The sequence below is a fragment of the Saimiri boliviensis genome, chromosome 12, assembly GCF_048565385.1.
Source record: "Saimiri boliviensis isolate mSaiBol1 chromosome 12, mSaiBol1.pri, whole genome shotgun sequence".
Lineage (NCBI taxonomy): Eukaryota > Metazoa > Chordata > Mammalia > Primates > Cebidae > Saimiri > Saimiri boliviensis.
In genome coordinates this window covers 86,869,815-86,896,756 of record NC_133460.1, presented here as the reverse complement: position 1 = coordinate 86,896,756, position 26,942 = coordinate 86,869,815, and the positions used below count along the sequence as shown (strand labels likewise).

The 26,942-nt window shown below is 42.1% G+C and overlaps 1 protein-coding gene across 10 annotated transcripts in view; it reads right to left on the bottom strand.

Annotated features, from left to right (window-relative positions):
• GBF1 (golgi brefeldin A resistant guanine nucleotide exchange factor 1) overlaps positions 1-25,812 on the bottom strand; it is a 138,376-nt gene extending 112,564 nt beyond the window's left edge. For all 10 annotated transcript variants that reach the window (XM_039464953.2, XM_039464955.2, XM_039464954.2 and 7 more), the window contains exons 1-3: positions 25,543-25,812; positions 11,922-12,027; positions 10,844-10,910 (exon numbers count right to left, since the gene is read on the bottom strand). In XM_039464953.2, the coding sequence (XP_039320887.1) occupies positions 10,844-10,910; positions 11,922-12,017 (163 nt within the window). In that variant the 5' untranslated portion in view covers positions 12,018-12,027; positions 25,543-25,812. The remainder of the gene's footprint in view (positions 1-10,843; positions 10,911-11,921; positions 12,028-25,542) is intronic.
• Positions 25,813-26,942: the final 1,130 nt, after the last annotated feature.

Sequence of the window (26,942 nt, the reverse complement as noted above, 5' to 3'; positions counted from 1 at the left end):
CGTGGTGGCTCAAGCCTGTAATCCCAGCACTTTGGGAGGCCGAGGCGGGTGGATCACGAGGTTGAGAGATCGAGACCATCCTGGTCAACAAGGTGAAACCCCGTCTCTACTAAAAATACAAAAAGTTAGCTGGGCATGGTGGTGCGTGCCTGTAATCCCAGCTACTTAGGAGGCTGAGGCAGGAGAATTGCCTGAGCCCAGGAGGCGGAGGTTGCGGTGAGCCGAGATCACGCCATTGCACTCCAGCCTGGGTAACGAGACCGAAACTCCGTCTCAAAAAAAAAAAAAAAAAAATTAGGCAGGTTTAGCCTGTAGTTCCAGCTCTTCAGGAGGCCAAAGCCTGAGGATCACTTGAGCTGCTGTGAGCTATGATTGTGCCACTGCACTCCACCCTAGGTGACATAGTGAGACTCCATCTCTAAAGTAAATTAGTAAGTCTAAAAAGACATAAGTACCTAATGAAATGAGAATTTTGCTTCTGTTTTGGTTTGTAAAACCAACTATGGCTAGAAAAGTTTGGGAACAAATGGAAAATGTTTAGTATGAAGTGGATATTAACTAGTATTGGAAAATTATGGTTGTTTCTTAGTTGTGATAATGGTATTATGATTATGTAGCAGAATGTCCTTATTTAAGATGCAAGCTGAAGTATTTAGGGGTGAAATGTCAACATGTTAGCAATTTATTTTCAAATGGATCATGAAAAAATGATACATACACATATATGGATAAAGCAAAAATACCTAAATGTTAGTAATTTTGACTCTTAAGTTTGGAATATGGGTGATCATTATTCTTTCAATTTTTGTTAAGTTTAAAATTTTTTACCATAGAAAATCGGAGAGAAAAATGCCATGCAACCCATTACAGTGATATAATTCACTAATGGAAAGCAACCTACAGTCGGAAAAACACCACTTTAGCCCATAGTAGGGCAGTTGTAATACCATCTCAGCTCTCACTTCATTTAATCAATTCGGTATCAGTTTTCTTAAGTTCAAAAACTAATTTGGAATGAGGCTTTCTTATTCTACATCCTCTTATCAAGGGTCTCTCAAATTTTAGATTTTTCCTGACAATAACTCACTGTACTTGAAAACAAATAATAATCAGTGGAAAAGTCCCTGTCAGTGTCAGGGAAATCTCATTTTTCCCTCTAATGTTAGAGAATTTTTTTAAAAATTCAGGGCCAATCCCAGATAACACCAAAGTACTTTTGATCCTTTTCTTCCCCAATGAATGTCCTCAACTACCCTTATCCTCTAGTTCCCAAGCTGCTTCCAGGACACCTGGAAGCAAGCTGCATGGCTGACTGCAGAAAAACCCCAGCTCCCACACTACATCTGACCCTGCCTTTCCACCAAATCATATGCCAATTTATTGTCCTCTGATGTACATTCTATTAGGCCACTTCCTGGATGCCCCACTTCACACTGGGCCAGAAATGCAAGACAATAATGTGAGTTCCACAAACTGGCAAGTAATTGCTCAATAAGCGTGGAACAAGAAAAGGTCAGTTGTGATCCGTGCACATGTGGCAGCCCTTCACAACTCGACCTACAGTGCTAACAGTGGTAACAGAATGCTGATGTTACAGAAGAGACATGCCATGAGAAGCTAGCCAACAGATAGCCAGAAGTGCTTGTCCATCTAAGTTCTTTAGGATCTTCAAAGAACAAAGAAAAGGAATAAAGACCCCTAAACTGGTGAGGAACAAATTATCTACTGGTTTCCTAGAGCAAAACTGAAAGCCTAAAGTAGTCATTGTTCTCCATCTATCACTCTTTCTTAATGAAGTGATCTGAACTGAAATGATCCTATCTCCATTTTGCTCTATAGCCAACTCTATTTTCTAACAGATGCCAGGAGAGAAAAGACAAATTCACTCACCCTTTCCATAAACATATCCACTATCACTTCAGAAACTAGTGTGATCAACTAAGCATCTATGAACATAGAGAGGTAGTCAGAGGGTGACAAGGCCGACACAAACTCTTCATTATCTCTCCTAATCAAAATAACACATTGGATTTCAAGCATTTGGCTTCTTCTGAAACCCTTTTGGCATTTGTCCTGAGTTTGAATGGGTGGAAAAGCAGGAAGGAACTCTGCCTGCCTCCTTGTTCGAAACAAAACAGCAGCTGGCTTTCTCTCTTTTTACTTATCTGACTGCTGTCATGGTAAGTTGGGCATATACTCAGAAGTCTGAGGCCTTAAGAGGTAGCTGTGCTAAAGAGGACAAAGGCAATACCACCACCAGCAACTCTGATACCCACCAGAGCCCACACAGTTATACTGCCCCCTAACCTTTGCTACAAGAAATTAGGTTTCTCCTTTTGAGAGCTCAACTATTAAGAATGCTCTTTCCTCTTTTTTCACAACTCTTTTTCTGATACATGCAGTAGAAAATGTGCCCTCCCACCAGCCAGCAAACTAGTTCTGACGGCTAAGTATGCCTGGGTATGAAGAAGAGAAAAAGTGAGAGCTGAAGCCATGAGAAGTCAGATTATGCAGAGCTGTTTCTTCTCAAGAGTCTTCATTTTCTAATCTTGAGTACAAACAAATGTCTGGAAGAACTTCTTGGTTTAGAAGTGTCAAGTGAAGAGAATTAACAAATCATTTGGGGAAGTCTCCAGTAAAAAGAAATGGCAAAGTCAAGTCATCAAAATGTAGGCCTCTTGGAGCCACCCTATTAATATGAATAGTCCTGGAGGAAAAAAAGAATCACAGTACCTTTATTTACTCTGTGCTGAAATGTTCACATGTCTGTGACCACCCAAGTTACCAAGATTCTAAGGTGCCAAAGCCAGTCTGACTCAAATTCAAGTCACAGTCTAATGTATTACTCAACGACCTTCCAACTAATATAGTCTTATATTATAAACCAAGAAAGTAAAACAGGGCGCAAGAAATGAATACTTTTAAGTGTGCCTGTTGCCTTTCCTAACACTCAGCCCTTCACAAAATTTGTTGGCCAAATTTTATCACATTTGGTTCTTTTAGTTTCTACTTATGCCTTGAACAATTCACAAGCTCAATTCCAAGTGGGACAAAGCTAATTACTCATTCAACCTTCTTCTCATGCTGATTAATAATAATATATTACTTACTCCCTAAACTATAGACCTCTGTAGGAAAAAAGTATGCATTTAATCAACAGGACTCCAGCAAATTATTTTCATATAACATACTCTTTTTTTTTTGAGACAGAAACTCGCTCTGCCACCCAGGCTGGAATGCAGTGGCACCATTTCAGCTCACTGCAACCTCCACCACCTAGGTTCAAGCAATTCTTCTGCTTCAGCCTCCTGAGTAGCTGGGACTACAGGCATGTGCCACCACACCTGGCTAATTTTTTGTATTTTTAGTAGAGACAGGGTTTCACCATATTGGCCAGGCTGGCCTCAAACTCCTGACTTCAAGTGATCCACCTCCCTCAGCCTCCTAAAGTGCTGGGATTACAGGTGTGGCCCAGCCCATATATATACTCTTATTTCTTATTCAGTCTTTTCCCTAACAATGACTACTAAAATTTCTTTTCTCTACACCTCCTCATTTTCCAAATGAAACAGATTAAACTTGAGGTAGGAGGCATTCTCAAATAGTTTCTTTTCTATCTAAGTGGCTTACTTCTAAGAGGCCCAGGCTAGACAGATGTTAAGTCATAGTTCCTCCCAGGGTGGCTTCCAGACTCTGTTTAAATGTTCTCTGCAAACCTCTGGAGGTTAGACGGACTCAAACGTCCTAGCTCAGAATCTGAATTCACAAAGCTTGAGACAGACAGTACCCTACAGGTGTGTTTGTCCAGGATAAACTACATTTAAATAAACTCCTGACACATCCACTTTCTCCTGGCACCTGCTTCTCCCTTCTAAACTCAAGCACACCATAACTTGCTGTCCCAGTAAGCTCTGTAAAGAAATATCCTATCCCCCAGAATTATGCTATGCAACCCACCAATGACTTTGGGAATATCTAAACTCTGGCCGTAACAGCTTTACATGCAAAAGCCAGACAAGCAAATATAAGCTATTGTTTTTGCTTATTTCTTTGGCTTGTTCCTTAAGGAAAGAACAGGAATAAAAAAAGATGGCAATAGATTGCTCTCACTCACTGTCATCCATTCCAGGCCTAATAGGGACCATATAGCATAAAGTAGAGGCTAAAAAAGGTTAGCTTTGGAATGATCAGCTTGAGTCATTAGTCTTGTCAAACCAGTGGCTATGAGGGCAGGAAGTCTGGCTGACTGTTTACTATTATAGACCCATTTCCTAAGTACCTAAGAAAAATGCCTGGCACATAGTAGACAGTCAATAAATATTGATTAGAAGCAACTCAATAACCTAGGCCCTGAAGGCATCCAAATCTTGGGGAGCCCCCAAAAGAAAAAGTCTAAGAAGCTAGAACAACGTTATAGTTAATATACGTACCTATAATGAGCCTCAAGACCACCTTAGTCTTACACTGAGAACCCCCAATCCTGATAACCAAAACTGCATATTAGGTCCTCAGAGAAAAAAAAAAGGCCCGGGACTAAATCTCCAAAGGCAAACTCCTTGCCACCACACCCCCGACACGCACACAGTCACATGCACACCCTAAGACGTCTTCTTCAAGCCCTGACCCTGAAGGCTTTAAAGTCATTAAAAGATGATCCCATAAGAGATGATTTTGGTTGTCTGTCCCTCTCTCTCTCTCTCTGTCTCTGTCTCTCTTTTTCTTTCTTTAAGATAGGGTCTCACTCTGTCACCCAGGCTGGAGTGTAGTGGTGCAATTGTGGCTCGCTGCAACCTTTGGTTGTCCCTCCCTCTCTCCTCTCTCTCTCTCTCTCTCTCTTTCTTTCTTTGAGATAAGGTCTCACTCTGTCACCCAGGCTAGAGTGCAGTGGTGCAATCATGGCTCACTGTTACACTGAACTCCTAGGCTCAAGTGAGCCTCCCACCTCAGCCTAAGTAGCTGGAATTATAGTTGTATGCCACCATGCCCAACTAATTACTTTTATTTTTATTTTTGTAGAGATGTGGCGGGGGGCGGTCTTGGTATGTTGCTGCCCAGGCTGGTCTCGAACTCCTAGCCTCAAGCAATCCTGCTGTCTTGGCCATCCAAAGTGCTAGATTACAGATATGGGTCACTGCACCTAGCCTGGTTGTAATACTTTTGCTTTAAACCAAAAATTTTCTGGAAAAGAATCTCTTTGTAATGATCTAAGTTTAAAGACCAAGGACAAAGACAGACTACATCTGGAGGCCAATGACCACAACCAAACACCACAAATCACAACTGACTATAGCCCTTTCCATAAAGCTACACTGGATGAAGAAAACTAAGCTTGCAAGGACTTATCTAGTCTGGGAACAAAGAGATGAAAGACCATAGACCATACTGGCTAGAAGCATTCCTATAAACTATCTACTTTTGTCAGACCCAAAACCAAGAGCAATATCAAGTATCCTGATAGTTCACTTTCCCTTCCATGCCCCATCCCATGCCACAGACCCTACCACAAGGTCTGGCTGTGAGACTGAAGATAACTCCAATATGCAAGAGCCCCAAAAGATTCCTAGAAGGATAAAAGGAAATGCGTCTTTGGACTCTAAACCCATGGCAGAGCTTGGGCAGATGTAAGAGAGAGGCAGTACCCCTTCTGCCCCTAAGGCCAGGATACCCCAGCCCTGCAGGCAGCACAGAGTTAACTACCCACCCGCTTTGAGAAGCACAAAGGTACATCACTGCAACATGCCTAACATTTACATTGCCTCTCTCTGCTCATTAAACAGGTTTTGGTTAAATAATGAACAAACTGTATTACAGACTCCGATGAGAATTCCAAAATTATAAATCAACTGGGAAAGCCCAAAGGGGCAGACAGACAGGGAGGGGGGAGAAGGATAATATTGACTAATATAAAGGGCGCAGCTTGACAGTGGATATTCCTGCCACACCTGATCAAACACACTCCGTGGGGGGAGGGGAAAGACAGCAAGAGAGGGGAGATGGGACAAGACAGCCTGAAATTTGCATCCGGAAAAGATTAAAACAGATTCTTTGGGGATAGAGAAAATACATAATATATATTACTATAAATGCAAAACTGTACTAAAAGCTAACTCAAATGTCAAAGATTACAGTTTGAATAAATTTAAATATAAAAGCCATGTGCTTCCTTGAGTTAATGAGAGAGACATAAAAGGACAAACTGGGCCAGAAGCTGAACAGTGCCTTATGCTGCCTTTGCTGGGCAATGGGTCCAAAGCACAACAGTGACTATAGAGACTTGCCTTCATAGCTCTGAGCCCTGAGAAAAAACTGGCAAATTCATCACTTCTGACACCTCCATTTGCCTCCTTTACAAATTGAGATATTATTCAAGTATACAATTCAGTGATTTCTTGTATATTCACAAAACTATGCAAGCATCACTACTATCGATTTCTAAAACATTTTCATCACCCCAAAAAGAAACCCTGTACCCACCTGCAGTCACTCTCCATACCCCCTCCCAGCCCCTGGGAACCACACAACTGTTTTAACTCCTTCAGAATAATCTAAAAGGAGTCCTGAGAGGACATCAAGGCCAAATGAGGGAGAGCAGTCAAGTCTCTCTCACCGGTGGTAAGCTAAGGCTTCATCCAAAGTAACAATATGCAAACTTTGCTGTTGGACATCCTTTTTCTTCTGAGAGCAATCCTCTTTTCAAATTTGGTATTATTAAAATATCTTATTACTTTAAATGCTATAGAACATGTAGTCATCATATAGTTTGGGCAAATACTGACTGTAAATGTGGTCCAACGACATACATCTGTGAGAATAACTAGTATGCACTTAGCTAACCTTACTGGAGAAAAGGACTTATTTCCTTCACAATAATCAGATAATATTCCTGGAGAAGTAGTGTAGGTAGTACTTAACATATTCTAAAGATTCTTTCTACAAGAAAATAAAACAAAATCATTTTGGTTTACTGACAACGTCCAATGAACCACCCATTTCCATCAGTGATAGTCTTACCAACTAAGCCAGCAGAAAGCCTAGAAAAATGCAAACAGAAAGTCTTTGAAAAAAAGGACCATGTCCAAGTCAGTTTCATGAGTTAAACTGTGTAGAAGCCTAGAATTCCTGCTATCCCTCCTCCAATCAAAGAGGTATACCTTAGGTGGTCATATAACACAAGCACATTCCCTTCAGTTTTCTCTCCAAGTTCAAAACCCTTTCCCAGCCTTCTACCATTAATAAGCTTCCAGGAAAGCAGTCCTCCTGACACTGCCAATCAGAAAAATCTGTTTGTTTCTGTAAAAGAAACAAGAATTAGTCATGGGTTGCAGAGTCCAGGACCACAGGGACAGCTGATCCATAAACCTGCTCCTGGGAACCAGCACTGTGTGTGGGGTCAGAAGCAGTGTGAAGACCATGAAATGCTCTATTTTAGGTCCACTCTATCATTTTCTCAGGCAGGTAATATACTAAAACCTAAGAACAATGTAGCAACCTTGGCAGGCACCATTTCAACATATGCCACAGCTGTTGGCCTTGGAAAACACTACTACCTTCCTTCTCACTCCAGGGGAAAGCTTAGCAACACCCAGCAATGTTCCTACTACCAGTGACAGAACTGGCTCCTAAACACTCTGGTTTTACTAGTTCCAAGAGCAGATAATCTGGCTGGATTTCTAATCCAAGGACCTAAGAAAATCAGGCGGCAGATTCAACTTGGATAGCTCTTAAATAGTCTACAATTCCTAGACTGCATCACTCACCACAAGTATGGTCTCTGAGGTAAAATCTTGGGACATGTTAGACTGAAGAAAATAAGCAGGGGATCTGGATTTGATGGGAGACAGGAAATGTGGCTCTGTCGGGATAGCAGAACGACCTTAGCTCCTCAAGGTTTGCAGAGTGCCCAATAGGCCTACAAGGCTACTCCAGCGTGAGCTCAGTCATTTTAGGGTATTCCCGGCCACTTATAACAATCAATAACTGTGTATAAGATGTTTACCAAGTGTTTCCTATTATATTAACTTGTTTGATCCTCTTAATATCTCTTAAGAAGATAGTACTCTGAATTCAAAATCAAACAAAAAGAACTGTAAATCTCCATTCATTATCTTTACTTTCTAATTAGGATATGTAAGCTTTATCTGCAAAATTAAAAAAAAAAAAATCTGTGCAAGTAGCCAACATTCTAAAGCAGCCATTACCCATAAGTACAGGCTGTAAAATAAGAACATGTCACCTAGTAGCAGAATTAGCCCAGCTAACTAGTTAACAATTGCCTCCTCTATACTTGATCCTTCTTGGCTAACATTTCCAAAGCTGTTTCAATTGAGTGAAATTTGCTCCTTTAAAGAACATATGGTTGGCAGGCCAACATGGGTGGATCATTTGAGGTCAGGAGTTCGAGACCAGCCTGGCCAACATGGTGAAACCCCATCTCTACTAAAAATACAAAAATTAGCCAGGAGCGGTGGTGCATGACTGTACCAGCTATTTGGGAGGCTGAGGCAGAAGAATCCCTCAAACCTGAGAGGCAGATGTTGCAGTGAGCCAAGATCGCACCACTGCACAAAAAGAAAATATGGGCTGGGTGCGATAGTTCACATCTGTAATCCTAGCACTTTGGAAGGCCAAGGCGAATGGATCATCTGAGGTCAGGCATTTTAGACCAGCCTGGCCAACATGGTGAAACTCCGTCTCTAGTAAAAACACAAAAATTAGCTGGGTGTGGTGGTGCACATCTGTAATCCCAGCTACTCATGAGGCCGAGATGTGAAAATCACTTAAACCTGGGAGACAGAGGTTGCAGTGAGCCAAGATCACACCACCGCACTCCGGCCTGAGCAACAGAGAGAGACGCTGTCTCAAAAAAAAGAATGAAAGAAAATATGTAGGAAACCCTTAGATAACTTCAGCCCATGTTTAGCAAAGTAAAAAAGAATTTTTCTCCAGATCTTCCCCCAGATTTCTAATGAAAAGAAGAAATTTTCTTGCTTGTTTGTTTAATTTGCAGAAACCTAAACACTATCCAATGATAGTCTGACATATGTCACTAGTAAAAAGCATTCCAGTGTTACACACTGCAGGAGCCCTTTACGGTCAACAAAGGAACATAGCTCTGAGGCTCTCCCTTTCAGTCTGTATCTACATCCCCTTGGTTTTGACACTTTCCTCCTTCCCCGCCAGTGTGTGTGTGTGTATGTGTGTGTATGTGTGTATTTTATATATATACATACACACACATACACACACACACACACACACACACACACACACAATATAAGGCACTAAATGTATATATTCTCCTCTAATCACATGTACAGAAGCAATATAGAGCAGAAGAAAGAGCCCCAAACCAGGCATCAGAGGCCTGAATTCTAGTTTTAACTCTACCTTTTAAGATTAGTGTGACCTAAGCTAAATCACTTTAAACTCCACTGGGCTTCAAATTCTTTCATTAAAAAGGGGACAATAACTGTCATCCCTCTCTCACAGGGTTGTATAAAAGTTCAATAAGGTAATAAATGTGAAAATGGCTTTGAAAATTTTAAACATATGAATATATTACATAAGCTTATCATGATTAGGAAAATGGGACAAACAAAGGGACAAACGACTCTGTAATACATGAAGATTGAAAGATTATGAAGACTGAAAGCAATGCAATAAACCTGGGGTTGGAAAATTGCACCCATGGGCCAAATCTGGCTTGCAGATTCTTTTTTTCAAAGAAAACATAGGCCAGGTGCAGTGGTTCATGCCTGTAATCCCAGCACTTTAAGAGGCCAAGGCGGATGGATCACCTGAGGTCAGGAGTTTGAGACCAGTCTAGCCAACATAGTGAAACCCAATCTCTACTAAAAATACAAAACTTAGGTGGGCATGGTGGTGTGCACCTGTAATTCCTGCTACTCGAAAAGCTAAAGCAGGAGAATTGCTTGAACTCAGGAGGCAGAGGTTGCAGTGAGCTAAGTTCATGCCACTGTATTCCAGCCTAGGCAACACAGCAAGACTCAGTCTCCAAAAAAAAGGGAAAGAAAATATAGGCCAGGCACAGTGGCTCAAGCCTGGAATCCCAACACTCTGGGAGGCCAAGACAGGAGGACTGCATGAGTTCAGGCATTTGAAACCAGCCTGGGGAACATAACAAGACCCTGTCTCTAGTTAAAAAAAGAAAAGAAAAGAAAAAAAAAATACATATTGCTCATTCATTTATGTATTATCTATGGCTGCTTTTGAGCTACAAAGGCAGAGTAAAGTAGTTGCGCAGTTATATATGGCCCACAAAGTCTAAGTTATTTACTATAAAGTCTTTTTTGTTTTTTAAATAAAGATGGGGTTTCACCATCATGGCCAGGATGGTCTTGAACTCCTGACCTCAGGTGATCCACCCACCTCGGCCCCCGAAAGTGCTAGGATTACAGGCGTGAGCCACCGCGCCCGGCCTTTACTATAAAGTCTTTTACAGAAAAACGTTTGTCCGTCTTTTTTTTTTTTAAGACAGAGTCTCCCTCTATCGCCAGGCTAGAGTGCAGTGACATGATCCCAACTCACTGTAATCTCCACCTCCTGGATTCAAGCAATTCCCCTGCCTCAGCCTCCTAAGTAGCTGGGACTACAGGCATGCAACACCATGCCCAGCTAATTTTTTGTATTTTAGTAGCAACGGGATTTCTCCATATTGGCCAGGGTAGTCTCGATCTTTTGACCTCGTGATCTGCCAGCCTCAGCCTCCCAAAGTGCTGGGACTACAGGCATGAGCCACCATGCCTGTCTATCCATCCTTGCAATAAATCAAACACATATTTTTTTACCAGGCCTGGTACTCCACATATATGTGGAGACTTACCTGTTATGTTGTTCAAAACCTCCTTTAGATGACCAAAACTATGCAGCAGAGGATCCCGTTCTTCATCCTGTAGAACACGTAGATTAAAAGTAAGTCATTCTTGGGCCAAAAGAGGAAAAGGATAATAAAGGACAGATCAAAAGCTCTTTCTCTGAATCTAATCAGAAAATTCTGTAAGTTTTCCTTCTGAGGAAAAGAAAATTAGCCATAGTTCATATTTTTCTGTTCCCTAATCTCTTATTTCATAGAGATACTCTGGACTTATCCAAAATAGTGAATCCTTAAGTGCTAATCTATATCATCACCATAGCACTCAAGCTACTACGGATTGCCAGATTCTTTATATGTGTATTACTCTGTCTTCTCTCCTTTTTTAATACTCATTATGTGATCATACGTATTCATTTCAAAGATATTCCTGATGCCATTCTCACTTCTAAACCAATACATTTTTATCAAAGAACTTGAGAAATTTCCAAACGCACTTACCAAATATGTTCATATAAACTCCCAAGTTGGCAATTTCGAAACTTGTTTTTACAACTGCGCCAAAAATCGTCTTACCCAATTCTACAAATAAAATCCTCAAACATACATACATAACAAAGAAAGCCAACTGTATAACAGGTAAGTTTCTTACTCATCTGATTGGTAAGATATGGCCTACTCCGTATATGGAAGTTTGCTGAACTCCCAAGAAGGAGTACCATCACTAAGTCATGTTCTATGTATCAATAACTACCCTGATTTAAATAAATTTGATAGCTTATGACAGCCCTAAAGAGTCAGAAAATAAGAAATCTTTCTGACATAGTAAAGAGGTCCTAAGCACAGTATTAGCTTAATCTGTTTACAAAAATATCCAGAAGAAAAATTGTGTCGTCTTTTGGGTCCCAGAGAAAAAAAGACAGCCTATATATCTGATGCTAGTTGGGATAAAACAAAAAACAAGATATTAAGAACAACTCTGAAATCCTACTATTCTCATTATTACTGGGAATTTGATTACTCTTTTAACCATGCAACAGATCCCCTACGAAAACTTAGTGACCAGTCTATTTATCCATTTCCCACTTACCAGTGGCGTATGGGTGCTCCATCGGGCATTTCGTTTGATGGCCCCAACCACAATGTTAATCTCCCCTTGAATGATGTAAATATTCTTATCCACCATCCTGGCAAACCTACCAAAACAGTTAACAGAATAGTGTGCTGGTTAATATTTGGTTACCCAGAGCATACTCATGCTTAAAAATCAGTATCTGATAAGGTTAGAATTGTGATTTAACTTTTCAGCACCAAGATTTTCCATACTCATAAAATTTGTAATGCTAAAATGAGACGGTCTATATTATGTTATGAATCCAACTATCTGGCTCTCCTAGGGGGTCTTTGGAAGTTCAGGGTAGTTTAAGATACAACTCAAAAAGAATCAGTCCAGAAAATTTCTCAAAGACACCTCAACAATCTTCAGGAAGCATGTCAAATTCTTCAAAGTCAATTGTTCCCAAAGTCCTATGATACCTTTAAGTACACAGATTCAACTATAGTGTCAGCTTGTTATAAACAATATTTCTGGCCAGGTGTGGTAGCTCATGCCTAGAATCCTAGCACTTTGAGAGGACGAGACAGAAGGATCTCTTGAGCCCAGGAGTTTGAGACCAGCCTGGGCAGCATAATGAGACTCTCTCTCTCTCCTAAATATTATATATATATATATATATATATACACACACACACACATACACATACACACACACACATATATGTGATATACATAAAAATATAACAGTCTCTTTGTTCTTTTTTATCTACTCAATAAAGTAACAGTGAAGATTCAAGTTAAAGAAAAGAATAAAGGTTGCTGGAAGAATAGCATTGGTTTGGAATCACAGTTGTAATGTCAACCTAAAGGCTGCATCTGAGCCAGGTGAAGTGGCTCGCACTTATAATCCCAGCACTTTGGGACTCCAAGGCAGGAGAATCAGCTGAGCCCAGGAATTGAGATCGGCCTAGGCAAACAGTGAGACTGAGTCTTTACAAAAAAAAAAAAAAAAAAAAAACTAAAAAATTAGTTAGGCATGGTGGCATACACCTGTAGTCCTACTTACTAGGGAGGTTGAGACAGGAGGATCATTTGAGCTCAGGAGTTCAAGGCTGCAGTGAGCTATGATCCAGCCGCTGCACTCCAGCCTGCGTCACAGAGCAAGACACTATCTTTAAATACACACACACACACACACACACACACACACACACACACACACAAATATATGACTGTATCCAATCTGCCCAGTCAGCTCCAGAAAATTGGACAGTGGCAGTGACAAGACCTTTTAAAAGTTCTGAAAACTCATGTTAACTTACAGCAAGAAAGCACTAATATGATATGTAAATATAAAAGGTCTGGGCTGATGTAGCCAAACTTATAACCATAATTACTTCTAGAGAAGGTGCTGTGAAATCAGGGTGCAGTCAGAGGATACTTGAGCCTTATCTGTAATGGTTTTGTCTTTTGGTTGTGTGTGTGTGTGTGTGTGTGTGTGTGTGTGTGTGTATACATGTGTTGTTTTTGTTTTGTTTTGGTCTGAGACAGGGTCGCGCTTTGTCGCCCAGGCTGGAGTGCAATGGCGCGATCTCAGCTCACTGCAAACTCTACCTCCTGGGTTCAAGCGATTCTCCTGCCTCAGCTTCCTGAGTAACTAGGATTATAAGTACAAGCCACCACACCCAGCTAATTTTTGTATTTTTAGCAGAGACGAGGTTTCACCATTTGGTCAGGCTGGTCTCGAACTCCAACCTTGAGATCCACCCACTGTTGCCTCCCAAAATGCTGGGATTACAGGCGTGAGCCACCAAGTTCGGCCTTGGTTTTTTTTTTGTTTTGAGACAAGGTCTCCCTCTGTCACCCAGGTTGGAGTCCCATGGCACTGACATGCCTCACTGCAGGGGTGAATTCTTGGGCTCAAGCAACCCTCCCTGCATTAGCCTCCTGAATAGCAGGGACTTCAGGCGCACACCACCACACCCAACTAATTTTTGTACTTTTTGTAGAGATGGGGGTCTCACTTTGTTGCCCAGGTGGATCTGTAATGCTTTAATTTTTTACAAGGAGGTCAGGCATGGTGGCTTACGCCTGTAATCCCAGCACTTCAAGGAGGCCAAAGTCTGTAAATCACTTGAGGTTGAGACCAGCCTGGCCAATACGATGAAACCCCATCTCTACTAAAAATATAAAAATTAGCCGAGTGTTTTTGTAGCTGGGAATACAGGGCTCCTGTAATTAATTACAGCAACCGGAGTAGCTATAATCCCACCTACTTGGGTTGCTGAGGCAGAAAAATTGCTTGAACCTGGGAGGTGGAGGTTAAAGAGAGCTGAGATCACACCACTGTACTCCAGCCTGGACAACAGAGACTCCATCTCAAAAAAATAAATAAATAAATAATAAATAGGCTGAGCGCAGTGGCTCACACTTGTAATCCCAGCACTTCGGGAAGCCGAGGCAGGTGGATCATGAGGTCAGGAGTTCAAGACCAGATTGGCCAACACAATGAAATCCCATCTCTACTACAAATACAAAAATTAGCTGGGCATGGTGGCAGGCACCTGTAATCCCAACTACTTGGGAGGCTGAGGCAGGAGAATCTCTTGAACCCGGGAGGTAGAGGTTGCAGTGAGCTGAGATCGTACCACTGCACTCTAGCCTGGGCAACAGAGCGAGACTCTGCCTCAATAAATAAATAAAAATTTTATTTTACAAAGAGAACTTATTACTGTACTAACAATATAATTAAACATTAATAATGATAAGAGGTATATAATTTCTGCCCTTGAGGCATTTATACAGTTTAGTGGAACAGATAGGAAAACTGAGACACAGCCAGAGATATAAAGAAATTTTCCCAGCAAGTAGCTCCATTTGTATATTTTGCATAAGATGAGGCCCCCAAAAAGTGAAAAGCATGAAAACCATCATGATAAAGGAAAAAGAAACTGGGTAAAATTTTGCCCAGGGGCCAGGCACGATGGCTCACACCTGTAATCCCAACACTTTGGAAGGCCAAGGTGGGTGGATCATTTGAGCCCAGTAGTTTGAGACCAGCCTGGACAACATGGCGAACCCTGTCCCTATAAAAAATACAAAAAATAGCCATTTGTGGTAGTGCACACCTGTAGTCCCAGCTGCTAGGGAGGCTGAGGTGGGAGGACTGCCTGAGGCTGGTAGGTTGAGGCTGCAGTGACCCGTGTTCTCACCACTGCACTCCACCTTGGGCAACAGAATGAGACTGTGTCCAAAAAAAAAAAAAACAATAGTCTGGGAATGATGGCTTATGCCTGTAATCCCAACACTTTGGGAGGCCAAGGAGGGCAGATCAAAAGGTCAGAAGCTCAAGACTAGCCTAACCAACATGGTCAAACCCCATCTCTACTAAAAATATAAAAATTAGCTAGATGTGCTGGCACACACACCTGTAATTCCAGCTACTCGGGAGGCTGAGGCAGAAGAATCACTTGAACCCAGGAGGCAGAGGTTGCAGTGAGCTGAGATCGCACCACTGCACTCCAGCCTGGGCAACAGGGCAAGACTCCGTCTCAAAATAATAACAATAATAATAATAATAATTTGTCGACACCCACAACACCTCCCCAGTCCACAAGGGCATCCAACACAAGATTTATATTAATGACAATTTAAAGAACTAGGTTAGTCTCAGAAGACTATCTGCTTTCCAAATCCTCTAGGAACACAACAATGTTCTCTTCTCAGAAAGTTCAATGATATGAATGTACAACAATGCTCTCTTCTTCTTCTGAGGAGGAGAACTTAGAAATAGAAGATAAATTCAAAAATGATTTAAAAGTATCAGAAGAGAAAAGATTAAATCTCTCCTACTATTTCCCCTTCCTGCGCTAGGTCTCTGAAAGGACTTAACAAGAAACTGCTAAGAGGTTGCTGCCTCCAGGGAAAGAAACTGGATGACTAGGGAACTGAGTGACTGGGGATAGAAGTGAAAGGAAGACTAACTTTTCTCTGTATATTCTTTTTTACCTTTTGAATTTTGTGTCACAAACATTTATTACCTATTAACTATTTTTAAATTTTAATTAACTGATTTACTAAAAACAAATAAGCTCTTTAGAAAAGAACTAACCACTATCTAAGATAGCAAAGATCTGAGCAAAAAAATCATTATAAAAAAGAAAAAAAAAAAAAAGAAACATCTAGGGAATGAAGAGGAATTATTTTCAAGTACTATGCAGAGCTGCCTAATATCCTTCTAGATCTCTGAGTGTATGTCTCCTCACTCAGGGAATCTCCAACAGATTGTACCCTTCAGCTTCAGATGGAAAACTGATGAACCACCTACTGCCTCATAGCCAATAGCTGAGAAATCCCTTATCACAGGTCACAAAAATGAAAAATTAACAGAAAAAAAGGAGAGCGAGAACAACTAAATACATGTCAATTAACACCCTTAGCCAGCCAAGTCACTGGCCCAGAGACACCGAGTAACATGTACCCTTGAAAGCACTGTCCACTTAAAGCTGGGCCTAGAACATTCCCCTAGTGCTCTGTGGCATCCCAGTTACCTCAACAGGATCCAAAGAGGAGTCACTGTATCACTTGGCACCTCTGTCTAGATCTAAACAATCTAAACAAAAGCACGAGAAAAAGAAACAATAAATTGTATTCTTATTTAATGGAACACCAAAAATATAACTCAGATTATTTAAATATGAAAAACAAAACTTTAAATCTCTTAGAAGCTAATATATGAGAATATTTTCTTGTTTATTTATTTATTTATTTTTTAGAGATAGGTTCTTGGTATGTTGCCCAGGTTGGACTCAAATTCCAAGGGAGAAGTACCTAAACAGGAAACAAAAAGCGAAACCTCTGAAAAAAAGTGGTTAATTCAGCCACGTTAAAATTTAAAATGTCTGTTCAAAAGACACCATAAAAAAAGGAAGAAAAAGATAAGGCAAAAACTGGGAGAAAATATTTGTAGCACATATAACTAATAAAGGAGTAATATCCAGAGCATACAGCAACTGCCCCAAAACTATAAGAACTAGACATATAATCTCTCCCCCAAATTGGCAACAAACATAAACAGAATAGGCATTTCACAGAATAGAAAACATAAACAGCAAATAAATACATGAAAATATTGTTGGCTTCAATAATCAGGAAAATAACAAAATAAGATTATAATGACATACCACTTTTTTACACTCCTGAAACAGTAAAACACTTTAAATCTGACAATACTTAAAAGGCCAGGCATTCATGCCTGTAATTCAGCATTTTGGGAGGCCAAGGCAGGAGGGTCACTTGAGCCCAGGAGTTTGAGAACAGTCTGGGCAACATGGCAAAACCCCATCTCTACAAAAAATTTAAAAATCAGTAGGGTACAGTGGTAGGTGCCTGGTCCCAGCCACTTGTGAAGCTAAAATGGGAGGATCACTTGAGCCTAGGAGGTCAAGGCTGCAGTGAGCCATGATCATGCCACTGTACTCCAGCCTGGGCAAAAGAGTAAGACTCTGTCTCAAAAAAAGAAATGTTTTTAAGTTGGTAAAAAATGCAGACCAAGAGGGTGGTATGTATCTAAATTAATGTGAATTTGAATAATAATTTGGCATTATCTTACAAAATTAAAGCACTTCATATCCTGTATTTCAGCAATTCCACTTCTAGGACTACACCCTAGAGAAGCTCACAAACAAATTGAGAATAGTGGCAAGGGGCGGGAGCGTGGGGGAACAAACAGGGAAGGGCATACATGCAAGCCTCAGTTTTGGTGATGTTTTTCAAGCTGAGTGGCAGCCATTGGTGCCCCATATATGCTATATGCATTCTCTGTATAAAATAGACCCTTGGCTGGCCATGGTAGCTCACACTTATAATCCCAGCACTTTGGGATGCCAAGGTGGGCAGATCAATTGAGGTCAGGAGTTTGAGACCAGCCTGGCCAGCAGGATAAAATCCCCACTCTACTAAAAATACAAAAATTAGCCAGGAGTGGTGGTGGGCACCTGTAATCACAGCTACTTGGGAGGCTGAGGCAGAAAGATTGCCTGAACCCAGGAGGTGGAGGCTGCAGTAAGCCAAGATTATACCACTGCTCTCCAGCCTGGGCAACAGAGCAAGATGCCATCTCAAGAAATAATAATAATAAAATAAAAGACTCTGAAAAGTTCCTTTTTTTTTTTTGAGACAGGGTCTCATTCTGTCAACCAGGCTGGAGTACAGGTACAATATTGGCTCACTGCAACATCTACTTCCTGGGCTCAAGTGATCCTCCTGCCTCAGCCTACCAGGTAGCTGGAACTACAGGGGTGAGCCACCATGCCTGGTTAATTTTTTAGAGAGACAAGGTTTTGCCATGTTGCCCAGGCTGGTCTTAAATTTTTGAGCTCAAAGCAATTCTGCCTGCCTTGGCCGCCCTATGTGGTGGGATTACAGGCGTGAGCTACCTCCCATACCCTGACATTCCTACTATTTAAAGTCATGGTCTTTGCTGCCACTTTGCCTTTGCACACGATGTATTCTAAATGTATTTTCTCATTTTTGTCCACCTGATAAACCCTTACTCATTCCATCCAAAAGTCAATGAGGGAGTCACAATATCTCAGTGGTTCTAAGAACGAGCTTACCACCACTTATTTATTTCTTTTTCTTTTCTTTTTTTTTTTTTTTTTTTGAGACTGAGATTCGCTCTTGTTCTCCAGGATGGAGTGAAATTGTGCAATCTCAGCTCACTGAAACCTCTGCCTCCCGGGTTCAAGCGATTCTCCTGCCTTAGCATCCTGAGTAGGTAGGATTACCGGCATGTACCACCACGCCCGGTCTCGAACTCTGCCCGCTGCGGCCTCCCAAAGTGCTTGGATTACAGGCATAAGCCACTGTGCCTGGCCCCTTTTTCTACTTTTTTAGTAGAGTATTTTTAGTAGAGTCAGGGTTTCACCATGTTGGCCAGGCTGGTCTCAAACTCCTGGTCTCAATTCCTGATCTCAAGTGATCTGCCTGCGTCGGCCTCCCAAAGTGCTGGGATTACAGGCGTAAGCTACCATGCCTAGCCACCCACAGCACTTTGTACTTATCTGTATTTAAACATATCTTGGCCAAGCACAGTGGCTGATGTCTGTAATCCCAGCACTTTGGGAGGCCATGGCAGGAGCATCAGTTGGCCCTAGAAGTTCAAGATCAGCCTGGGCAACGTGGCAAGACCCTGTCTCTACAAAAATTTTAAAAAATGGCCGGGTGTGGTGGCACACACTGGTTGTCCCAGCTACTTGGGAGGCTAAGGCAGAAGGATCACATGAGGCCAGGAGTTCCAGGCTACCCTTAGCTATGATCCTGCCACTGCACTCCAGCCTGGGTGACAGTGTGACACTGTCTCAAATAAATAAATGAAAATGAAAATAAACATATCTTATACCAATTTATAGTTATTTATTTGGTATATTCCCACCATGAGACTATCGGGCTCTATCTCAGGGGGAAAGACCATGATTTATTTACCTTATTATCTCCAAAGCCTGACACATAGTAAGAAAATGATCAATAAATACCGGATGAACAAATAAATAAACTAACATCAAGACTCCAGATTGACTCAATAGTGGTGCAGCACACATCTACCTGATGAAAAATGACTTCATAGAAGACAATGACTCTGAGCCAGACTGGCAAATCTTTTTTCTGTATTCCGTATTTGCTTCTCTACCAGAGGTTAAAAACCTTCATATAGGCAAAAAGAACCCATATTTACCTACCAGCCAAATTATAATGCTTCTTTTTTCACAAATATCTTCCTGACATCTCCTCAAGTGTTATTTGCACATTCACATTTTTGTGAAATATATAATTTTTTAATGTAACTGTCAATTCTTCATATATATCTTATTGTCTTTGGTTCTAAATAGCTGTTATTAGTACACGAGCATTTTTTTTTTTTCTTAATCACTTTTATTTATTTTCTTGAGACGGAGTTTCACTCGTCTCCCAAGCTGGAGTACAGTGGCTCAATCTCCGCTCACTGCAACCCCACCTCCAGGGTTCAAGTTATTCTCCTGCCTCAGCCTCCAGAGTAGCTGGGATTACAGGCGCCCACCACCACATCTTGTTAATTTTTGTATTTTCAGTAGAGGCAGGGTTTCACCATGTTGGCCAGGCTGGTCTTGAACGCCTGACCTCATGTGATCCACCCACCCTGGCCTCCCAAGTGCTAAAATTACAGGCATGAGCCACTGTACCCGGCCTCTTGATCACTTTTAAACATTGTCCTTGACCAGGTGCAGTAGTTCTCATTTGTAATCCCAGCACTTTGGGAGGCCAAAACAGGAGGACTGCTTGAGCTCAGGAGTCAGAGACCAGCCTAAGGAACATTAAAAAAAAAAAATTAGTGGGACATGGTGGTATAAGCCTGTAGTCCCAGCTACTAGGGAGGCTAAGGCAGGAGGATCACTTGAGACTGAAAAATCAAAGCTGCAACGGGCTATGATGACACCACTGCACTTCGGGCAACATGGTAAAACCCTGTCTCTACAAAAAATGAAAATATCAGACATGTGTGGTGGCATGTACCTATAGTCCCAGATACTCAGGTGGCTGAGATGGGAGGATCACTTGAGCCTGAGAGGCAAAGGTTACAATGAGCCAAGATCTCACACCACTGTATTCCAGCTTGGGTGGCAGAGAGAGACTGTATCTAAAAAAAAAAATTGTCCTTATCCAACTAGCAAATAAATTCTCCAAAGGCAAAAACGCAAGTTTTTCTTTTTCATGTTGCCTTTGTGTCTAATACAGAGCTGTGCAAACCAGGAAAACTGATGGGACTTTCCGAAAAGGTAGATGGTAGTAGAGAGCTGAAGGACCAGTAATAGGCCCTTCTAAGGTTTATGTTCACTCAGTCCCTTTAAAAGCCAGAGAAACACTAAAAATGTAGAGCTTTTAACATTTCCAGAGCTGGCCTAGGAACACCCCACGGTTCTGTGCTTTACTGAGAATACCCAAAATTACTAAACTAGTAAACAACTTACTGAGCTCAAGAAATTTACTCAAAGGGTGGAAGTAAAAAGTTAAACTGGGAAACAAGCTGGTGCCGTGACAGGGCATCACTGGAAAATCCTCCCAGACCTGATCATCAGGTGACCCGTGTACCTCAGCTCTGCCATGCCATCTCCTCCCACTGTGGAGATTCTGAGAATATCTCAAGAACCAATTACAAGGTAAGCTACTAATATGTCCAAAGCTGTCCCTTCTGCTAGCTTGGAAATGAAAAATGAAACAAAGCTTCTCTATCTCACTCCATCTTTTAGCCACTCAGGGCACCCAAGCTATAAAGGTGACAGTTGGCAGAGTAGGACAAAGAAAAAGAGTCTGTGTGATTAGGCATAGAGAACTGCAGTGATTAAGTCTCATAAGGCCTGCCCATTTTGTATATTAAGGGTCATCATCCAGTAGCCATTGGGCAGAATCCAGTCCACAGATATATTTTTATTGGTCTGAAAAAAGACTTAATATTTTTAACTAGTTTCCAACAATTAGGAAACACAATGATCTAAATTTCCCATTTCTCCTGAAAAATAGAAAGAGTGGTCATTCTGTGCCTGCATTCTAAAACAGTAACAATCTGCTGAAAAAGGAGCAGTTGGTTCTTTTAAATAAGGGAATGGGTTGAGCACAGGGGTTCATTCCTACAAACTGCTGGTTCATCCCAGCAGTTTGGGAGGCCAAGGTGGGAGGATTGCTTGAGTCCAGGAGTTCAAAACTAGTCTGAGCAACACAGTGAGACCTTGTCTCTACAAAATATTTTAAAAATTGGCCAGGCGCAGTGGCTCACGCCTGTAATCCCAGCACTTTGGGAGGCTGAGGTGGATGGATCACCTGAGGTCGGGGGTTCAAGACCAAGCTGACCAACACAGAGAAACCCTATCTCTACTAAAAACACAAAAATTAGCCGAAAGTGGTAGTGGGTACCTGTAATCCTGGCTACTCAGGAGGCTGAGGCAGAAGAACTGCGTGAACCTGAAAGGCGGAGGTTGTAGTGAGCAGAGATGTGCCACTGCACTCCAGCCTGGGCAACAATGCGAGGCTCAACCTCAAAAAATAAAAAAACTAAAAAATAAAAAGTTAGCTAGGTGGCCAGGCACGGTGGCTCACACCTGTAATTCCAGCACTTTGGGAGGCCGGAGGTGGGTGGATCGCCTTGAGGTCAGGAGTTCGTAACTAGCCTGACCAACATAGTGAAATTCTGTCTCTACTAAAAATACAAAAAATTAGCTGGGTATGGTGGCAGAGGCCTGTAATCTGAGCTACTCGGAAGGCTGAGGCCGAAGAATCGTTTGAACCCAGAAGGCAGTGTTTGCGGTGAGCTGAGATCGCGCCATTATACTTCAGCCTGGGCAACAAGAGCGAGACTCCGTCTCAAAAAAAAAAAAAAAAAAAAATTAGCGGGGCATAGTGGCACACATCTGTGGTCCCATGGTCCCAGCTACTTGAGAGGCTTAGGTGAGAGGATCACTTGATCCCAGAGGTCAAGGCTGCAGTGAGCTGTAATTGTTCCTCTGCACTCCAGCCTGGGCTACAGAGCAAGACACTGTCTCAAAAAAAAAAAAAAAAAAAATTAAAGATAAAAAAAATAAAGGCACGGGTTCTCCAGTACACCACAGTCCCCACTAATCCAAATTCATTCCCATGTAATTCAATTCACTTATTTACATTACCTGCCTGGTATTTAGGTATGTGAAATTGTAACCCCTGGTTTATATAATTGGCAAATCATTACTGTGCCATCATACTTCATTTCTACTACTACTGGAACAAATCATCATTTCTATGATTACTTCTATTATTATTGAGGTTCAAATCAGCACAGTGCTCAATATTTTCTTTTTTATTTTATTTTTTTATTTTTCCTGAGAGTATACCAAGTAAAATATTTTCATTTAATTAAACAACTACAGTTGAACATAATGAAATACAAAAACAGAAAAACAGCTAAACATCAGCCCATTATATTTACATAGCTCTTCCAGCCTGAGGATAAAATTAACCTCCCCTTCTCCCTTAAATTCAATCCCCCCACTAACCCAACAACAGAATCATTCTAATCAGTCAAACACAGCCACAGGGATACAGAGTGTAATCAATCAATGAGAAGTGTCACACAAAGATTAGGATGATCCTTGCAGTGAATACTCTATAAATAGAGTCTCCTCAAAAGCAAGATCTGTCTTCTTCCTCTCTAGCTGCCCACAGTGGCCAGTCTAAGTACCCTATCAATGAGCTTATTATGTAAAAGTGGCAGTCATCCTGACTTCTGGAACACAGGGAAATAAAATAGTAGTGGAACTTTAAGAACTCTGAGCTGAAACTGGGATTGGTGCCCAGCTACTGAGGAGATGTGTCTACAACCTGAGTTCCCACTGTGCCAGTGAGCATCACTGTCAAGACTGGAACACACTGCCTATAAACACTATGAAAAAGAAGCTCAAATACAAGTTTAAGACTTGTATTTGAGCCAGGTGCAGTGGCTCACACCTGTAATCCCAGCACTTTGGGAGGCCAAGGTGAGTGGATCACGAGGTCAGGAAATTGAGACCATCCTGGCTAACTCGGTGAAACCCTGTCTCTACTAAAAATATAAAAATTCGCCGGGCATGGTGGCACATGCCTGCAATCCCAGCTACTTGGGAGGCTAAAGCAGGAGAATCTCTTGAACCCAGAAGGCAGAGGTTGCAGTGAGCTGAGATCATGCCAACTGTACTCCAGCCTGGGTGACAGAGCAAGACTCTGTCTCAAAAAAAAAAAAAAGACTTGCATTTGAAGGGTAAATTTTCTGATTTGTGGGTGGGAGTGGGAATTATTCCCATCTAGAAAATTATTCCTATCTAGAAATGACAGTTAGGATAAGAGAGAGAGAGAGAGAGAGAGAGAGAGAGAGAGAGAGAGAAAGAGAGAGAGAGAAAGAGAGGGAGAAAACCTTTTGATGCCTCTCTAGTCACCCTAGGGCCCAGAGACTAGATTGCCTGTTATGCAAAGCATATCAATTCAACAGGGCAATGGTCCAAGTGAGCAAGGTAGGCTCATCAAATCTGGCTACCTCCTGAGCTATGTCATTTCATTTGCTATATTCAACTACTTTTTGGGGAGTGGGGAGAGGGGAGGAATTCTACAACTTAGATCAGCAAGTTAAAATGCAAAGAGTTTCCTGTACCATTTCCATCCTAGTAATTCTAAATCAACACACATAAAACATAAATAATGCCATCCCCCTTCTCCCAACACACATAAAATTTCAATTTCATAAGGGCAAAGGGAAATTATGAAATTTCAAATTCATAAGGGCAAAGGCAGGAAAAACTGAGTTCAGTCATTCTAAGATCCTAAATAGTTTTCTCTTCTAACACTATGAGGTTTTAATCCTCCTAGTTCCTACCTCACCATGCAAAAGTGCAAAGTGTTCCTGACTGCCAGGGTCAAAAGCAGGCCACAAGTCCTGATCACATACTGAAACTAATCCCAGATACAGATAACATTTATTGAGTGCCCACTACATACCAAAAGGCATTAGGTTGATCCTGCTCTTAACCTACTACATGCTCCAGCTAGGCTACTGCTCATACATGCTACTACTTTTAAGAAGTGCATTAACTGAGCAATCCCAAAGAAGACCTTTTCATCTGTATCCTTCACAGGGCCTAGAGTGCCTTGTATACCTGAATTAAAGGCATACAAGTTTTCACACTGTGCATTAAAAAACACCATCTACACTATTCCTTATTTCTAAAAGCACTCTTTCTAAAAGCACTCTGCTACTCTTATCCTACAATTGGCTGAAAATCTCTCATGACTTTTTGCTCACTAAAAATAATAGGCCAACAGTACGAAACTTTGCCAGTATTCTCTGCTCTCAGTCAAATATGTCATAATAGAGTGGTTTCTTTATGATTAAACCTCATCTCCTTAGTGAAGACCTGGGGAAAATATGTCAACAAAAACATACGCCATAAAAGAATACCTGTGAAAGGTGTCTAAAGAAACAAATAGGCCCAGAAGGTAAGTCTAGTGTTTACATACAGACCCAGACTGGCAGCTGAGCTGTCCAATAAGAGGGAAGCCTTCTCGTAGCCCAGTTTCCTGTGCTGCTATAACCTCAAGCCTTTCACACATCTGTCTGCTGACAATCTGATTCTAGGTGCACTAGCTCGTCATCCAGTATTAATGAAGCAGTTCCTTTGTATTAGTGAGGCAGTCACAAAGAAGCAGACGCTGTACACAATCTGGAGAGACTTTCATATCTGAAGTCTGAAAACCCATAAAAGTAGAGACAATGCTCCTTAGGTTTGCTTTCAGCTTTTGAGTACTGGGCTCTTTAGGATGCAGAAAGCGCTGGAAAAGAGGAGCTGAAGACTAAGTCAAGCCTGGGAAAAATAGAAGATCTGGGCACCTACAAAGGATCAGCAATGAGAGCAGAAATCGCCCCTCCTGAGGCAAGGGCCTGACCTTTGCCCCTGCATACCTCCCTGTTCCCTCCCACAACAACCCTTCCCTCGTCTTATTCCTGTCCGCTGCGTCCTTAACCCACCCTGGCTCGCCCAATTTAAGGGTCCTTCCCCCTAATTCCCTATTGCGATGTCAGGGAGGCCTTCATGACACCGGAACTCTAGGAAGAGACTTCGCTGACCTGTCAGCGGATCCAAAATGGCGGGGCCTAGTCCCAGGACCGGCAGCCGGTGTTCATGTCCAGCCCGCACCCCGGAGGCGTCTCCGAGCAGCTCTCCCGACTCTGGTAGCAGATGGGAGAAGAGAAGGAGCTCGTTTCCTGAAAATTGAGGCCGAAGTCAGGGTGGGAATGCACAGTCCGCCAGGATGAGTCGGCCGGGACGGACAGTGGAGCCGGCTACCTCCCCTGTCAGCTCACTGACGTGGTAACTAGCCTCAGTCTAGCCCGCTGCTTGGTAACTGCGCGAGTCCTGCTGGATGCAGCCAATCATAGCTTTGCACCGTGAAAAGTAGCATTCCAACCATCCAATCGGATAAAGGAAATTGGTTTCAGGAGGCGGGTAGTGCCTAAAGAGGCGAGATTACAAGGGAAAGGGTAGATCGGGGACAACCAACGGATACGAGTACTCTCTGAGTGACAGTTTAAAAATCCAATAAAAAATTAGGAACTGTGCTGGGCGGTTAGAGAGGTGGAGTTAGGTAGAGTTCGGTTGCAGTGCGCGGTTTGGCAGTGACTGCTGCGCATTACGGGCCAGAATTGGCTGGAGAGGGGCGGGGTCCGTTTTGAGGGCTTGAGCGGGCATCCTTATTCCCCTGTCCACGTACTATCAAAGTTACCTGGGCCAAGACCATGCTCCTTAAGGGATCACTCCTTTTCAAGGCAACTCTGGGCTTCCTTCATCCGAAAACAAGTCCAGTGATCCATTCCACACCCTCCTCTCCTCGCCCTCTCGTCCACCTTCCCCGTTGTGGCTTCTCACAGTTGTGTCTGTCACGTCCCAACTCTGTTTCATCGCCTTCTGCGCCATTCCCATTATCCAGAAATAAAGAAAATGGGAAGTGGCAGAAGCCATGGATATCTAATTTAAGTAGCAGAAGCCCTGGATATCTAAGCCTCTTCATTTTACATCATAGGAAACAGCCCCAGGGTGGAAGGCTGGGCCCAGGTTCACATAACTGGTAAATAGCAGAGCAGAGAGACAAACCCCTGGGTCTCCTTATCCCTAGGTCAACTCTTTTCACTGCCTTTTGTCACCTCTTATTCCTTAGTATATCGGGCTGTGACTCCCAGTCTGCCTCTGATACCAAGCCTTGGACAGGCCTTATCCACCAGGCAGAAAGCTAAATACGCTGCTTAGCCCACATTCTCAGTGATAGGAAACAGAAGTCTTTCTTGTTTGCCTTAGAAACGCTAAGGGGCCCGAGGGTTGGATGCCCACCTGTTTTCACTCTCTTGCCCCCAGCTGCCTCCTCCATTTGCAAGAGATGATAGAGGTTACTAAGCTATTTAGAATTACCTGTGTTACCCGGAAGTGAGAATGTGTGGGAAGAGAACAAGAGGATGGGTTTTCTCCTAGCAGA